Source organism: Oncorhynchus tshawytscha, linkage group LG14 (assembly GCF_018296145.1).
Source record: "Oncorhynchus tshawytscha isolate Ot180627B linkage group LG14, Otsh_v2.0, whole genome shotgun sequence".
Lineage (NCBI taxonomy): Eukaryota > Metazoa > Chordata > Actinopteri > Salmoniformes > Salmonidae > Oncorhynchus > Oncorhynchus tshawytscha.
The window spans coordinates 35,975,524-35,992,906 of record NC_056442.1 but is presented as its reverse complement, the minus strand read 5'-3'; the positions used below and the strand labels follow the sequence as shown (position 1 = coordinate 35,992,906).

General features: G+C 43.1%; 1 protein-coding gene across 2 annotated transcripts in view; it reads left to right on the top strand.

The window, feature by feature from the left end:
* The first annotated feature begins 1,720 nt into the window (after positions 1-1,720).
* Positions 1,721-17,383, top strand: part of LOC112267428 (zinc finger and BTB domain-containing protein 16-A-like) — a 29,815-nt gene continuing 14,152 nt past the window's right edge. For both annotated transcript variants that reach the window (XM_042297443.1, XM_042297442.1), the window contains exons 1-4: positions 1,721-1,854; positions 3,511-4,802; positions 8,399-8,499; positions 11,142-11,228. In XM_042297443.1, coding sequence (XP_042153377.1) covers positions 3,607-4,802; positions 8,399-8,499; positions 11,142-11,228 — 1,384 coding nt within the window. In that variant the 5' untranslated portion in view covers positions 1,721-1,854; positions 3,511-3,606. The remainder of the gene's footprint in view (positions 1,855-3,510; positions 4,803-8,398; positions 8,500-11,141; positions 11,229-17,383) is intronic.

Sequence of the window (17,383 nt, the reverse complement as noted above, 5' to 3'; positions counted from 1 at the left end):
TGGGGTTTCAGGAAATGAATACTGTATTGTGCTAAATGCAGAAGTACGTATTGAGCTAATATTGTACCGGTATTCACAATGGAACACAAGATCGAGCCATGTGCAACCGATCCAGTGGTTCTCACAGAGAAAGGTTGTAGAGAATAACGTTTAGTGATCTAAGTGAATGTCTCATCATGACCCAAGCACCACCACTTCCTTGTTTTAACATCAACTATGATGAGTATCTTATCATATTCACAAGAAAACAAAGAAAATGCCTGACATTTATCATTTAAAATCGTGTTTTTGAAGCAAAAATCTTTTAAAGCAGTTTTTGTACTCTATATGGAAAGGTTTCTTTTCCACTCCTGACTGCGAGCTTGTGCACTGTGACTGTGTCAATAGATTGTCTTGTCGTCACTTTCAATAATATCTGCATAGCTTTGTCGTGAAAGGTTTACCTGTATATTCTTTTTATATTGTATCTATGAAAACAGTACAGCAAATGTATATACAGTATAGAGTTGTTGATATGTCCCATCACACAGAGGTCTAGTGCAGTCTGTAACACAGCCTGGGGAGATATGTTGAGTTTTGGGCATGATGAATACAAACGGTACTTTATCAGATATGTGTAACAGAAACCCAAACAGACGTGCCTATGTTTGTTTAGGCAATGTGAGTTTCATATTGAGTTATGAGAGGGAGTTATCAGAATGAGGTCTGTTCAGGCCTATAAAACGCTTTATTTTAGTCCCCAGTTGTTGTTCAAGTGTTCTGTAATGTTGTCTTTGAATTGATTTTGTTTTTGTACAATAGCAGGCATCATGAGCTTGTTGCCTGTTGACTTTATAATACCAGAGATGGAGGGCAGGGTGGTAATTTGACAACACAAGAAAACAACACTCCAAAATGTTAATACTCTATGTTGTTCTGCCACTTTCATGTAAACAATCATTCCCCTCAGTACGTCAGTGGAATAGGACAGTCATGCCAGAACCTGTACAATACAACCCTCTGCTGTTGTCATCCTCCCACCCCGTCCCCTATCACTGGAGCCTCTTGGTTTTACTGGGTCAAACCCAGTGGACCGTTCTGCTCTCAGCGGTCTACAGTCAGAGTACTAACCCATTTACAAAATAAACATGGTTTTGGAACCTCACCCTGTTTACTGTTGTTTTTATGGCAAGTCATTGTTTTCTACAATGATATTATATTATTAGTGTGCCCTTCTCTTTCTGATGGAGTTTGTAGATGTAATATACAATAGTGAGCACTAGATGGCATGAATTGACAATTTGCAAATGTAATATATTTAGCAAGATTATATCAATGTCCTTGTTGATGATAAGGTAATATATCAAATAACTCCTTGATTAAGGTTATTAAATTATTACCTTCTACATTACGTGAAGAGATAGGAAAATGATAGATTGTAATAGGGTATGATAATGAGTTGGTGTTGCTGGATTCCCTGAGTTAGTGACTCCTTTTGCTCCTCTGTCGAGACTTGAGTGACTAATATAATTGTAAAGAGCAAGGGCAGATACATATAACCCAGACAGACCTACCAGTATTTTTTAAAATTTAACTAGTTGTTTTCAATTGCATCTGGATCCAAAGACAACTGACTTTCATTCACCCTGCCCAAAAACCAGGTCGTGAGGACTGCTGCCCTGTAGATGTCTCTCTTTCCAGCCTTGATAGAACCGGGAACAGAGGACAATCATTCAAAGCTGTGACGTCGCCTGGGTGACAATTTGCCTACTTGGAGTGTGGATGAGTTTGGAGCGGGTTCTGTGAAATGCCTTACCATGATGTTGCCTGAATGATAACGCAGTCGGCTGAGTGAGGACGTAACAGGCCGCTAAGGTAAGGGGCATGAATGATAGCAAAATAGTTGTCTTTCAATGTTCTCTATTGCAGTAATACTGCCGTTGCACAGGTGAATCGAAAATACTTTCTGAAATAGCTATTCTTCACCATGTTACCAATTTATGGACAATGCTGAATTATTAATTGACATATTCACTAAATGGCAATCCATTTGTGTTTGTTTTTATATGCATAGTCGCGTTTCCAAAAACGTTATTGGGGCTAAAGTTTGCCCGCCGTTACTGTAACGGATTTAAAAACTTGACTGCTTAGTATGCCCGCCATACGATCAGACAGAGAAAGAGAGACGTGACTAAGCCGTGCCGTGCTGTGCGCCCAGGCTATGTGTTGCTCCCCTACAGTTTAACACTATGGCCATATTGAATTATTTCATGTTTAGAGCGTTAGTGACCAGATAAATGTACATGTTGGTGTTTTGGGGTAGGAATTCGTGATTCAATCAGAGCATAGTTAGCACCTGATGCGCTCTGTTGCGGAACTACCCAGGCTGAGTGTCAGCATTATCCATTAAGTGTATATGGGTCAGTGGTCACTGAAGGTCAGAAAATATAACAAATAATCATGGAACTATTTATCGTAGCATTTATCTTTATGATCGTAGGCTATATTGGTTGAGGAGTGGCCACCCATACAAACATTAAAAAAGCGCTCCAAATGTGTGTGATTGTGAACGGTATTTTTCACCTTTCTAAATCTAACATTTGGTTCAAATGTAATCGTGGTTTGATAGTAGTAACTTATTAGATCGATGTATTCAGGAGTGTTCCCGCTGTAGCCCATCTATAATCGTTTACGCAATCCATATGCGCCCATATCAGCGAGTGGCTCAGTTTATAGACAGTATAGACATAAAAGTACATGCATCCGTGTGTTACCTGTTGCAGAAATACAGTTAAAGTGCGTGTGTACTAATGCATTTACAGCACATGTGATAGTGTATGGCTCTGTCCACTTGCAGCCTATGACATACAGTGCATTCAGAAAGTATTCAGACCCCTTGACTTTGTATCACATTTTGTTACGTTACAGCCTTATTCTACAATGGATTTTTTTTTAAATCCTCATCAATCTAAACACAATAACCCATAATGACAAAGCGAAAACAGGTATTTTGAAAAATTTGCAAATTTATTAAAAATAAAAACATAAATACCTTGTTTACATATGTATTCAGACCCTTTGCTATGAGAATCGAAATTGAGAATTTAATCCATTTTAGAAAGAGTATGTAACGTAACAAAATCTGGAAAAAATCAAGGGGTCTCAAAACTTTCGAATGTACTGTATAGACATATACAGTGCTTGACTAGTATCAAACAGACCTCATGGTGCACTCCTGGATTTAGGGAATCTATAATTCTCCTGTGTTTCCTTCCAGAGTATTTCCCTATAGTGACACATTACCATACAATATCAACATTTCAACTCAGTGCCTGACATTTGGCCAGCCAATGCTAAAATATTATTACTTTTCTTTCCCTCTGCAATTGTTGAACATGCAACATATTGACATAAGACATCATTTAAACATGGCAATCAACCAGACCATTCTTATTCACTATTAATTGTACTGTCATTGCCATGATCTGAGATTTGAATATTTAATGTGGTTTCTTCTGTATCTCCCTTTAGACTTATAGACACACTGAAGGAAAAGCAGGTGGGATAGAACACACCTCATGCGTGGGCTCAGAGAGGGTCCGAGGCTGTACGGATCATCTGACTAAGATGGGTGTTCTCCAGCTCCACAACCCCACCCTCCCCGCCACGCTCCTGCACAGGGCCAATCATATGCGTCTGTCGGGAACGCTGTGTGACGTCATCATCACGGTGGATGGCCAGGAGTTCCCGGCCCACCGCACCGTCCTGGCCTGCACCAGCAAGATGTTTGAGATCTTGTTCCACCGCAGCAGCCTGCGCTACGCCCTCGACTTCCTCTCCCCCAAGACCTTCCAGCAGATCCTGGAGTACGCCTACACGGCCTCACTGCAGGCCACGGCCGAGGACCTGGATGACCTGCTGTACGCCGCTGAGATCCTGGAGATTGAGTACCTGGAGGAGCAGTGCCTCAAGGTTCTGGAGACCATCCAGTCAGAGGAGAAGCAGGACCACCTGAGTCTGAGTGGGAGGAACCACGGGTCTGGAGAGAGTGAACAAAGCAGGGCAAGGCACTGGAGGAACATGCTAATCTCTAAGAAGCATTCCATGCAGGAGGGTGGTATCAACCCCACCACCCTGCACCACCTGGCACTGTACCACATGACTGACAGGAGTCCCTCTATGCCAGGGGGACTACCTATGGGGCTCCCTGTAGCTAGTCCCACACAAGTTGGAGGGCTTAGTCTGGAGGGCCTGGGTCAGTCTCCACTACAGTACAGCCTCAATGGAGCACAGCACCCCTCCCTGCCTCTGACTAAGAGGATAAAGACAGAGGACAATAACATGCAGGTGGATGAAGTCAATAGCTACGAGGGCCGGTCCTCCAGCGGAGGGGAGGGAGGCTTTGAATCGGACCAGCCCAGAGATGAGGGCCCGGGGACTCCCCAAAGAGGCAGTGTCATCACCTCGGCTAGAGAGCAGCACTCGGGCCAAGAGGAGGGGGGCATAGTGGGGAACAACTCTCCTCTGGACAGTTTCCCTGGGCTGGCTGAGAAACACCTGGCCTCCCTCTACTCATCCATGCCCTCCAATCACATAGGGGAGGTGGGGCTGCCTATGCCCATGTCGGTGGCCCCTTCCCTAGCCATGTCCCTGGACCTGAGGGCCTACGGGGGACTGCTGCCCCAGGGCCTGCTCCACAGGGAGATCCTCAGCAGGCTGGGCCAGTTTGCAGCAGGGATGAGGCGGGAGGGCCAGAGTCAGAGTCAGAGCTGTGGGGACTGTGGTCTCCAGCTGCATAACAGAGAGGCCATGGAGCAACACAGGTAGAGTACAGACTGCAGACTGCATACTCAACTCACTGTTATATCTCCAGGGTGTCTTTAGGTATTATGGATCTCAAGGTATCATTGAAGGAACTATTTTGTCAGAGAGTGCCGGCAAGTAAATGTAGTTGAATGTGGAATGCAATTAGATTGTGTCACCCCTTCTCCTACAAAGTGCTCTATCTGGTCGCTATACACTAGGAGGTCTGTGAGAGACCGAGAGAGGGATTTGGAGTGTGTATGTGTGTGGTGAGTCTGGAGTCTTCATGCTAAATGGTTAAATGTTTTGTTAGAATGTGCAGGAAGAGATACATTGTAGTACACAACTTCTAATTTAAAGGTTGGTGATTTTTTGTCTTTTTTGTCTTCATTAACTTTTAATACGTTAAAAGACTTCAAAGGAAAGACGATATTGAATATCTTCATTTGTTTAAAAAAGACACCTGCTCTTGTGCCTGAATAGAGGGACTTCATGAGAGGTATGAAATGGGTCTTTGTTAGCCACTTAGCATACATGGTGTGGCATAATGAAGCTGTTTACTAAGTTTCTAAATTTCACAATTCTGTATGATTATTTTGAATTAGATATGACTCATACTTAAAACTGTCTCTGGGTGCATTTGGTATGCATTCCTTTGCATTAGTGAGGAGGGAGAGTAGCCTGCCTCTATAGGGATCAGCAGGCTTCTTAGCATGGGAAGGCAGAAGCCACTGGTTGACAGTTATACTGCTGCCTCATGACTTGGTGGGTTTAGACTAGGGGTTGGTGGGTTTAGACTAGAGGTCGAATAGAGGTTGGTGGGTTTAGACTAGAGGTTGGTGGGTTTAGACTAGAGGTTGGTGGGTTTAGACTAGAGGTTGGTGGGTTTAGACTAGGGGTTGGTGGGTTTAGACGAGAGGTTGGTGGGTTTAGACTAGAGGTCGAATAGAGGTTGGTGGGTTTAGACTAGAGGTTGGTGGGTTTAGACTAGAGGTTGGTGGGTTTAGACTAGAGGTTGGTGGGTTTAGACTAGAGGTAGACTAGAGGTTGGTGGGTTTAGACTAGAGGTTGGTAGGTTTAGACTAGAGGTTGGTAGGTTTAGACTAGAGGTCGACTAGAGGTTGGTGGGTCTAGACTAGAGGTAGACTAGAGGTTGGTGGGTTTAGACTAGAGGTTGGTAGGTTTAGACTAGAGGTTGGTGGGTTTAGACTATAGATTGGTGGGTTTAGACTAGAGGTTGATGGGTTTAGACTAGAGGTCGACTAGAGGTTGGTGGGTTTAGACTAGAGGTTGGTGGGTTTATAACTTGTAGGATTATTGTGAACTCATGAGTCACCTTTCCCATAACTCTGTTGATGACATGTGCTACACCAGCTCAGCTTTAGTTTGTGAGCAGTGCTATTCATGACATTACAACAGCTTCAGACAGGTCCTCAGGTACCATTGCTAAATCAATCAACCGAGCCATCATCAGTGTCAGAGCACCAACTTCTACCCTTTCTCCTCCCACGCAGATGGTTGACATTTCAGGCCTGTGCCACTCCAGTGTTTGAAAGAGCCTGATGACAGAACATCCAGCAGGGTATTAGCTAGCCAATGCTCAGTCATGGAGATAGGCAGAGGTTTGAAGGTTGGAGGAGTCAGTCCTTCTGGTGACTGCTGGTGTTGTAATGAAACTAGTCCATGTCAGGAGACAGGTCACTGAGCATCATCCACTTTAGTCACATTGACATTTGTGGAGAGAACCGGGAGAGAGAAGTTCGTTAGGGCATAGCACACCTTCTCAGAACTTTAACTTCAGCTTTGATTAAGTGAATTATCTAAAGGAGAAAGCTGGGAATCGTATGAGGTGTCTGGTTTATAGTGGATCACTTCCCTAGTTTTCTGTTAAATCCTCTTGTTTTCTATTCTATTTTGATGTAACGGGTGTTCTTGATTTAATTGAAGAGTTTTGTTGACCTAATATTTTATTGGTACTATGTATTAGATCATCTATTATTTGACTGTGGTCTGTTTAGAACTGTCTATAGGACTGCTGTCTGACCATTGTACTGCAGAGTGGGATATGAGGATAACAATGCAGATGATGCCTCGCATGGCTGGACGTGTGTGATATGATATCATGGGGTTTGCTGCAGGCAAAGTGGCAAGTCAGTTTTTTAAATTTTTGTACTAGTTACGAGAGGAGTGTGTGTCTTGATTTCCATGCGTACGTGTGTGTCTGTGTTTCTGTCTGTGTCTGTGTGTGTACGTGGGTGTCTGTGCTTCTGTCTGTGTCTGTACGTGGGTGTCTGTGTCTGTATGTGTACGTGAGTGTCTGTGTCTATGTGTATGTGGGTGTCTGTGCTTCTGTCTGTCTGTATGTGTACGTGGGTGTCTGTGTCTATGGGTATGTGGGTGTCTGTGCTTCTGTCTGTCTGTATGTGGGTGTCTGTGTCTATGTGTATGTGGGTGTCTGTGCATCTGTCTGTGTCTATGTGTACGTGGGTGTCTGTGTCTATGTGTATGTGGGTGTCTGTGTCTATGTGTATGTTGGTGCCTGTGCTTCTGTCTGTCTGTATGTGTACGTGGGTGTCTGTGTCTATGTGTATGTGGGTGTCTGTGTCTATGTGTATGTTGGTGCCTGTGCTTCTGTCTGTCTGTATGTGTACGTGGGTGTCTGTGTCTATGTGTATGTTGGTGCCTGTGCTTCTGTCTGTCTGTATGTGTATGTGGGTGTCTGTGTCTATGTGTATGTTGGTGCCTGTGTCTATGTGTATGTTGGTGCCTGTGCTTCTGTCTGTCTGTATGTGTATGTGGGTGTCTGTGTCTATGTGTGTGTGGGTGTCTGTGTCTATGTGTATGTCTGTGTCTATGTGTATGTTGGTGCCTGTGCTTCTGTCTGTCTGTATGTGTACGTGGGTGTCTGTGTCTATGTGTATGTGGGTGCCTGTGTCTATGTGTATGTTGGTGCCTGTGCTTCTGTCTGTCTGTATGTGTACGTGGGTGTCTGTGTCTATGTGTATGTGTATGTGGGTGTCTGTGTCTATGTGTATGTGGGTGTCTGTGTCTATGTGTATGTGGGTGTCTGTGTCTATGTGTATGTTGGTGCCTGTGCTTCTGTCTGTCTGTATGTGTACGTGGGTGTCTGTGTCTATGTGTGTGTGGGTGTCTGTGTCTATGTGTATGTGGGTGCCTGTGCTTCTGTCTGTCTGTATGTGTACGTGGGTGTCTGTGTCTATGTGTATGTGGGTGTCTGTGTCTATGTGTATGTGGGTGTCTGTGTCTATGTGTATGTGGGTGCCTGTGCTTCTGTCTGTCTGTATGTGTACGTGGGTGTAAGCACGTTTATTTGTATTGTGCTTTCTAAAATTATCCCATTCTCCTTTTGTATTTGTACAGTGTGATACTGTGTGACTCACGACTCTTAGAGACCTCTTTACTCTAATGATGCAGCAGTACACAGAGAGGGATACTTTCAGGATGGAATTAAACATGCTGTTCTGTACAAGGACAATGATGTTGCTGCCTTTTGAAAACCCTTCAGAAAATGCACAAAAACATTTTTGCTATTGTCTGCTATTTTTGAGACCTCAGTCATTGGCTCATCACAGTCCTTTTGTCTCTGTCCCCACAGGAAGCTGCACAGTGGAGGCGAGAAGGGACACGGCTGTGAGTTCTGTGGCAAACGCTTCATAGACAGTGTACGGCTCAGGATGCACATGCTCTCTCACTCAGGTAACACTGTCATATGATGATAATAACAAAGTAAATTCCATTCAGAATACCCCTGATAGAGCTGTACTGTTTTCACATGTACCTCTTCATTATGTCACACGTATATATATCTTAAAGGATCCATAGGAAAGAGTATTCCCCTTATTGTCTGTCTCCTATCTGTCTTCTGTCTGAGACTGTCTCTGCATGTGTCAGATCTTCAGTGTCTCTGTCTTCTCTTTTGTCTTCTCACTGTGAATCTGTGTGTGTGTGTGTGTTTTCGGAGAGTCTGTCTGGCTCCTCGCCAGCGCTGTCCCTCTGAGTGATGACATCATCAGCTGCCGGCAGGCCTGGGTGTTCTGCCAGTGCTCCGAAGCGTGTGTGATGGCTCGCTCGCAGATGTGTGTCCAGGAACACACTGTACCCAAACGCCGACTTAATCAGACCTGACTGCTCTCCCAGCCACTTTATCCAAAATAGAGCAGGAGAAGGGGAGGAGAGTAGGCGGAGAGAGGGCTTAAAAATGAAACAAAAATATAAACAGAAACCCCACTCTGATGTAAGGAAGAATAGAAACAATGCTGCTATACCCTGGCTTTCCTCTCTTCTGATCTGTCTTTCCTCTGATCCCTGTAAAAGTGATAGGAGATGACAGATGGCTGACAGATGACAGGTTCCCTTTCTCCAAACTGTGTTCATAAACTACCTGATCTCTCACAGTAGAAACATTTTAATCCATGTTTGGAACTCTATGATCTGAATGATAGTTGCATCAGGTCACGACATACAGTAAGTATTCTGCTAGTTGGCAAACGGCTACTCTCCTTTACTCATCCTGTCTGCATCGGTATAACCTGGTGAGACATACTGGCTATAGTGTGTGTAATATAGGCCTGTTACACATCATTTAGATACTTTGATCTTTCATTACAAATAGATTTCTGAAACCTTCTTTCATCTAATTTGTATTCATGAACAAAATATATAGCCTCTGTATTGTACAAAAAGAAAGAGTTTGATCTTATTTCATTGTCATTGTGTGTTGTCGTATAGCCCATAGCAGCCTTTAGACCCTCTGTTGGTTGCTAAGGAGCCAGTGCGCCATAGCTCTAATGGGCTGATTTGGTATTCAGCTCAATGCTGGCTCGTATTTTGGTATGCCAGACAAAGTGTTTTGATGGAGGACTATTGCAGCCGCGTCTGGAGACAGTTTGATGGTTTATGGATGAGAGCACACTCCATGCCTTTGACGGCACAAGACAATGCACTATATTCTCTTCCTCCCTAATCACGCGCAATCTCCCAATATAACACACTGGACACACTGTCACAGAAAGTAACACACTGGACACACTGTCACAGAACACAACACACTGGACACACTGTCACAGAACACAACACACAAACACACACAACATATAATGTACTGTCCTTAAAATGCCTCTCTCAGCCAAGGACAGCACTGCAGTACATCACCTACCTACATCTAGGAAAAGGCTACATAGTGTGCTGAAATGTTTTGTTTCCAAGATAAATGTCAAATATCTGAAATGAGGTGAAATCTGCAGATGAGGTGATTGTAGCTAGCTACAGCACTGGGACTAGTGCAGCTGTACAGGGAGAGTTGAAAGAGGACTACATTTAGGCTGTAGCGCTCCCAGTTTCCAAAGCTTGTGGGCGTTTTAATTAGTCATTTTAACTTCATTTAAAGCCAGCTGAGCAGAAAATAGATCAGTGAAAGAGCCCTGGGCCAGTATGGATCTGAAACCGATTTACATTTCACCACTAGCCAGCCCACATCCAAACAGCTTGGAGAGTGTGTGTGCGTGTGCTTGTGTGTGTGTGTGTGTGTGTGTGTGTGTGTGTGTGTGTGTGTGTGTGTGTGTACAGAATCACCACTTGTCAGGGCAACTGGCATCTCCTATAGCTGAGTGGTGTCAGTGCCCTTGTCTTCTCTGATTTCTTCATAGGAAAAGACAAGGGCATTCCAAAGGTGAGCAGGGTGCTGTGTTTTACTGAGGGAGATGGCTAGGGAGTGTTTTTGATAAAGGCATGTGCCGCAGGCTCAGATTGTCTGCTGTGCACAGAACACCCAGTCCTTCTGTGTCAACTCAGGCAGACAGGCTGTGCACTGTTCAGAGCCTGATAACAGGGTAAATACAACTCTTCAGCTCAGCTCCTCACTGTGAAATAGAGAGGCCATGGAACACTGTCTGGTGCCATTGTTTGGCCAGAGTTGTGTTTTTTCCAATGGGTTCTGGTCTTTTTTACTCTGTGTGACTCATAATGTAACTGTAAACAACCAAAGTGTAAACAGAAGAGGGTGGTTACTTAGTGACCTTTAAATAGAGCATTGCATTGGCTCAAGGTTTGAAATGGGTTTTAATCCAACAGCTTTCTCACCTTTTAAAAATTTGGTTTGATTCGGAAGTAAAAGTGGAGCTTTTATAGCCATCTGAGATTCAGATGCTCATTGGTTGCCATAACCATGAATCCCACTCATCAAATTCAGTTGCACCCTCTACAGCATGATCATAATTATTTTGTACAAATTGCTGATTGTTTTCTCATACTGTATACATGAATGTTTACATCTCACAAAATAATGTACACCATATGTTGAGTGTTTGATGATGACACATGACTGAGATGTCCCCCTGCAGCTGGAGCTGAGGCCCTGGTGTGTGATCAGTGTGGAGCTACATTCTCTGCTGAAGACGCTCTGGAGGCCCACAGACAGACACACACAGGTACTGTATGACAGACACACAGACACACGCACACAGGTACTGTCTGACAGACACAGACACACACAGACAAACATAGCTTACGGTTGAAAACATACAGGTACCCAATGACTCACAAACACTCATTCACTACCCTTAAACAAGCAGGCTACAATTGACAAGACACCGTTTGAGGTCTGCATATGTAATGTATTCTGTCTGTCTTGCTGCTTATTCAAAAAAGTGTTTAATAAACGTATGACTATGGGGATTAACATCCTTGTTATTGTGCTGGCAGGGTTAAACTGTCCCTGTCATGTTGCTCCATAATTTATCAGCGGCTAGCGAGGACAGGAAGGCCCTCTCAGATATCACCAACTAATATCTCCTGGTATCCCGTGTGGGTGCATGCCTATTTACCACGGTGCTGGCGAGCCTGACACGCCAGACAAGCCTAGGCCACACTGCAAGTACATGACAGTGTCATAGATATGCCATGCATCTAGGCTATGTGCGTGATGAGCCCAGAGGGTTGTTACTCTATGGCTCTGACTCATGTCAACAACTTGGATCAACACATTTTGTTTGGGAATGATCTCATGGTGATAGATTCTATGTATCCTCTCTAGCTCAGAAGATAATGAACATCAGTTCCTGGGAACTATTCTGAAACCCAATTGTTTTAATTAGCGAGACACTCCTCTAATCAGGTGACTGGGTATCTCCTACCGAAGTTACACAAATGAGGTTGAAAGAAAAACTGCCTATGTTTGTCTTCCTTCCAAATATTCAGACCCTCTCCCAGTGCCTGAATCCCAGTCATTACAGTATCTAAATTAAACTCTACCTTTAATCATCTTAGACAAACCCTACAGTCGATCCACAATGAGTGTCAGAATCCACACCTTTTCTGCTACTGTCAGAGAAAGCTGATAACCCGCTCTGAAGCATTGGCATGTAACTGTAACTCCAGGTGCCACACACAATATGAATAGTTAATGCCTGTGGGCATGGAGGGGTGTTAACGATGCCTAAAGTTTCTACCTCCTCTCCTTCAGGTTGTAAACATCCAGGGGTCAGTTATCGGCTTGGCAGCGTATCTAGTGCAGGGTACAGGATGGCATTACACACTCATTTTGTCATGATCTCAACTTGGTCTAGTGTGATAAATGACCCTCTTACTGCCACTTTGTACACTTCGTGCTCTGACCAGAATGGTATGATTCTTTTGGAGCTGTTTGGTGGTTTTAAGGAATTCAGCTACTGTACACATTCTCTTTTAGAATATGCATTCACTGTATGTTCTTATACTTTCAACACAAGCGAAAAAGTGTGACAGGTCTTCTGCACTCAAAAAGATATCACATAAAGCTTATTTCTTTAAAACAATATATATTCTTACTGCATCAGGATAGCATAAACAGACGTTTCTGCTTATTTGCCTTCTTCAGTGTGTAACTTAAACACTGAAGAAGGATTCACTGGTTTAACACACCAATCAAACTTTAAGTGCGCTATGATCCTCTTTTGATTATACTTTCAACACATCCTAGGTTTATAACCTTTGAGATCACTGGCTGAATGAATCTTGTTACCATGGCTTTGTATATCGCCATGTCCAAGCTGTATCACATCCGGCCGTGGTTGGGAGTCCCATAGGGACGACCCAGCGTCATCTGGGTTAGGCCGGGGCAGGCCGTCATTGTAAATAAGAATTTGTTCTTAACTTGCCTAGTTAAATAAAATAAAATCAAAAATACATGTGACAGTATGCCAGGAAGCCAAACAGACATTATCACAGGTCAGACCTTAGCAGCCATAGCCCTTTAGTTTACTGATCTATTCTCCTCAAGAAGGAAAACACCCCTACCTGACAAAGACCTGGTTGGCTCTCATATCAATCACACTATAGGGACTGCACTGCAGAGCCTAGCTTATTTCCAGTGAGTGAGAGTGTGTTTTGGCAATGTGAATGTCAGAGGTGAGTGGCTGTGGGTTGGCATTAAGGGGCTGGTTAGGGGGGAGTTCCTGAGGGCATTGGATGGAAGGGTTGTTCTCCCAGGAAAACAACATCATGTGCTGCTGTTTACTCCATCTCCGCCACAGCCCTCTCTGTCACAGTTGCCGTCTGCTTTGCCTCTGACCTACTTGTGAGTACCCAAAATAAAATAATGGAACTGTCTCAAACTCTCAAGCAACAATGACCTTATTTCATTAGACCATGTTAGTTAGGTTCTCTGTGGTATCATCTTGTTTGAACAGTTTTGGAAAATGTAAGCAAATCATAGAGCGTAGTAATGGACTGGACATGGTGCAGAACATAGTGGCTAACCATTCTGCCACCTTGCCTGCAGGAGAAGGCCCTAAGAGTGCTGTCTTTGTGTGTTCTTACAAACAGCTGCCCTTATCCTACACATAAACACTTCCTGTACTGAATGTCCACAGTACACATAACCCCTATTATACAGAGAACACATCCTACTCCATCACACTTTCTTGTACATTCAATACTGCCTAAGTGCATAGCATAGCCACTTCTCAATGAAATAGACCTCATCTAATTGCGCAATAATTATTGTGCAAGCTGCATTCACAATAATGAATATGCAATCGGTTGAAATGTATACCACCATTCCACTTATAAATAGCTAATCATTGGTACAGATCTTCAAGTACTGAGTCATACTGTACTCTACTTACACCCCAGTCTATTTTGCTGGCCTCTAGCTACAAAGTACACACGGCCTAGTGATAGTCCAGTCATTCAGGGCCTGTAGGCTTCTACTCTGTCTTCATGTACTTCATAGTGAATGCTATTGGCAAAATATGCTAAACATCCAGATTGGAGACAGCAGGTGACCTCAATGAAACGGGCCATGGAAGATGGAAGGGTGGTTAAACACGAGCAACGTATCTCTTGTTGCATTAATTATTGAGCTAGTTGTTCTTCACTCTGGTAGATTAGCGGTCTGCTGATCAGTGGCTGGCCAACCTGGGATCATCTGAGGTTCTGTATGGTTACTGTCTGTCTCTAGACTTATCATAACATATAGTCTACAGCGACGCAGTCTGAACCCAGTGTGCAAAATTGGTTGAAAGACATATTTCCTATGTCTTTTCACAGTCTTTTCAATGTCTTTTCAACCAAAAATACGTATTTTCAAAATCTTTTACTCATAGGGAAGGCATTGGGTCATATACGGTCTGGTGCTCATTGCTCAATGTAATGTACATAGTGTATATGTGTAACTGGGTCACAGGGGCAGCTAGTGAGTGAACATGCTGAGGTGAGCCATATTAGGAGTTTTACTCATAGCGCCTTGATGTTGAGCCAATCAGTTATAGCTCCTTTCAGCGAATCTGACTTAACCCAATAAGCAAGCTCTTTAAAGAGTGTGACATAGTCCTTTCAACTCTTTCAACGATCTTAAGAAAATTAGTTTAAACTCTTTAGCTTCATAGCTCAGTATTTCCCAGAGCCACTGTGTAGGTTGAGCAAAACAGCTCTTTAACTATTCATACCTTCTTTTGAATACTGGTTTAAAGGAGCAGTCCATGGTTGCTTTGTAGTGTAGTTATGGTGAGACCTGCACAGAAACCTGCTGTTAACACAGACCAATGAGATTAGATGGAGATCTATGGTGAACTAAACCTAAAGAGGGTTAACATTACAGAGATCTGTATAAACATTATGCAATCCCTTGTTCAATTTGCAGTGGGGTTACTGTGAGATTCACAGCGTGGGGAAACTTGTGTTGGTCTTTAGAAAAGGAACAGGCTTTGCTTATTTGTGAATGGAGGGATTAGTTTGAACACTTCACCCCAAGGAGGGCCATGATCCAATCTGGTTGCCTAGAGACATGTTTTTGTCTGTTGAGCCACTTCCTCTGTGTTCCCTGCCTTAGTTGGACTATTGACAGGCTGTTATGTAAATGTTCCCATGTCATGTTCTGATCTGATGTCTGATCTGATAAACGGTTGACGTTTAATTAAACTATCAGGCTGAACTTCCTGGCTAGAATATTTTTATGAAATGTCTTGTTTCTTGGCACCTCTTTTAATTGGAACATAGGAACTCTGGAATGAGTTTAGTTCTGTATACACTGTCTGTCTAAAATTTACTGAGAGAAACTATACTGAAGTTAAATAATCTTTCTCTGTGGAATGTCTACAAGGCCCCTCCCCTGTGTGACTCAATAGATGCACAATGCTCAGTCAGCCATCCAGCCTTTGAGGAATACCATTGATTACATGGTGTTTACCGCATTGAGGACCTAGGGTCAAGAGGTCAGGAGACCAAGTCCCATTCCCTTTGTCTGGTTAAGGGTGAGAAAGCAGGGGCCAGTGGGAGCAGTGGCATGCCTACTGGAGATTGTGCTTTCTCACAGAAAGGCTGCTCTGCACTAAGGAGCAAAGCCTACTGGGAAAAAAAGGTGCTGTGAAAGCAAGTGTTTAGGTGTGAAAGTTAACAGAGTGGACTGGTGCAGGTAGTCATCAAACTAATGAATGTCAGCATATATTATTATATTATACATACTGTTTGTGCTGCACCTCTGACTCTGTCACTTTTATCTACTGCTTTTATTTGAGGGACTATTTGTATTAGTGTTTCTGTTATTTTCTTTCAATTAAGTTGAGTTGTTTCTGGTAACTACTCTATTACTCAAGAACTTGTCACTGTGGAGGTGGGACTGAGATCATTGTTAAGCGAGAACTTTTTGTTTTGACAGTTTCACATTATTTTCATGGCAGTGGGATGAGAGGGTATTGACTGAGCATCTGAGTGTAGAAGCAGGACATGACAAGTAGAACAAGAATGAATCCATCCTGTTTAATGATTTAGTGCTCAAAATAGGCAGAATGCAGACATATGGGAATGGTCATTAAATGGTCATTTCAAGAATGAATGAATGAGAAGAGCTGAGGAATGATACTGAGGGAGAACATTTTCTGAGGAAAATCATACAGAACTGAAGTAACTCATGGTGCTGTATCATTTGAGGTCCTATCCAGCATGTTGGAGGCTAGAGGGAGTAGAAGAGTAGAGAGCACGCCCCCTGCTGACACATGGAGATTGAACGGCTTGACACATTTCTCTTAGATGATTCTCCATTTAGTACCACCGGTCAAGCAGCACAGAATGGATTCTGCAGTTCCTAAAGGTCTTTTTTACTTTTCAGGATACATGTTAATTTAGCCCAGATTGTTGGTGCATTCCAGTCAAGAGGTAGCTCTGCTTCTTTAGAAAAAAATCTGAAACTAAAGAAAGTAGATAGTCAGCTGGACAGTGAGACATAACAGAGAAGCTTTCCTGTCTAGTCGGGGTTGGGGGCGGTACAGGGAAGATCTTTTGTCCATCGGTAAAACATTGTGGTCTGTGGGTGAGAAAAGCCCTGATCATTAGGCTACTACACAAAGCCTGGAAGTGTAGGAGTTGCATGAAGAGCCTATGACTAATGGATCTGGCCATTGAGGGTCCGAACCACATTGTGTTTCTATTGTGAAGATAGATGGCCACTGGAATAAAGCTAGTTAACAGGTGCAGTGCATTCCAGTAGGCCCTCTTTCTGCTGCATTGTGTGGAGTGGAGAACATCTCTCATCTTCTCTCTTCTTTGCTATTGAGTAGAATTAATGCTACATTCTCCTAGTGCCGTTTAGGGCAAACCACAGCAAGCTCATAGCCTACTTTAATTCCATCAAGTCCCATGATCAATATCTAATAACGAGAGAGAAAAGAAAAATAACACAGATGCATGTAATCTTAGAAATTTTCTGAATATTAGTGACACATTTCATCCTATAAATGAGGCCTGATGTAAGCTAGGCCTTTCAAATGGTGTATTCCCAGTCATTTGTGAAGAGGACCACGTGTAATGTGACGCACTAAGATACTGACTGACTCACTCAGAGTAGGTTATGTAGTGGTTCAATAAGTGAAATGTATCTGGGAGTAATCATGACTAAAATAAAATAAAGATTTGGGAGAAATTTTAGCATGTGGATTGCAGGAAAATGGTAAACAATAGAGAAGTACTATGATTTATTGCTGAAATTGTTGGAATTATTGACTATAAATATCCTTGTCTGTTAACTTGATTGAACTCCAAACACTGTCTGACAATCTCCTGTATTAGTGTGAGTGTTCCTGTATCTCTTTCCTGTACTAATTCCAATTTA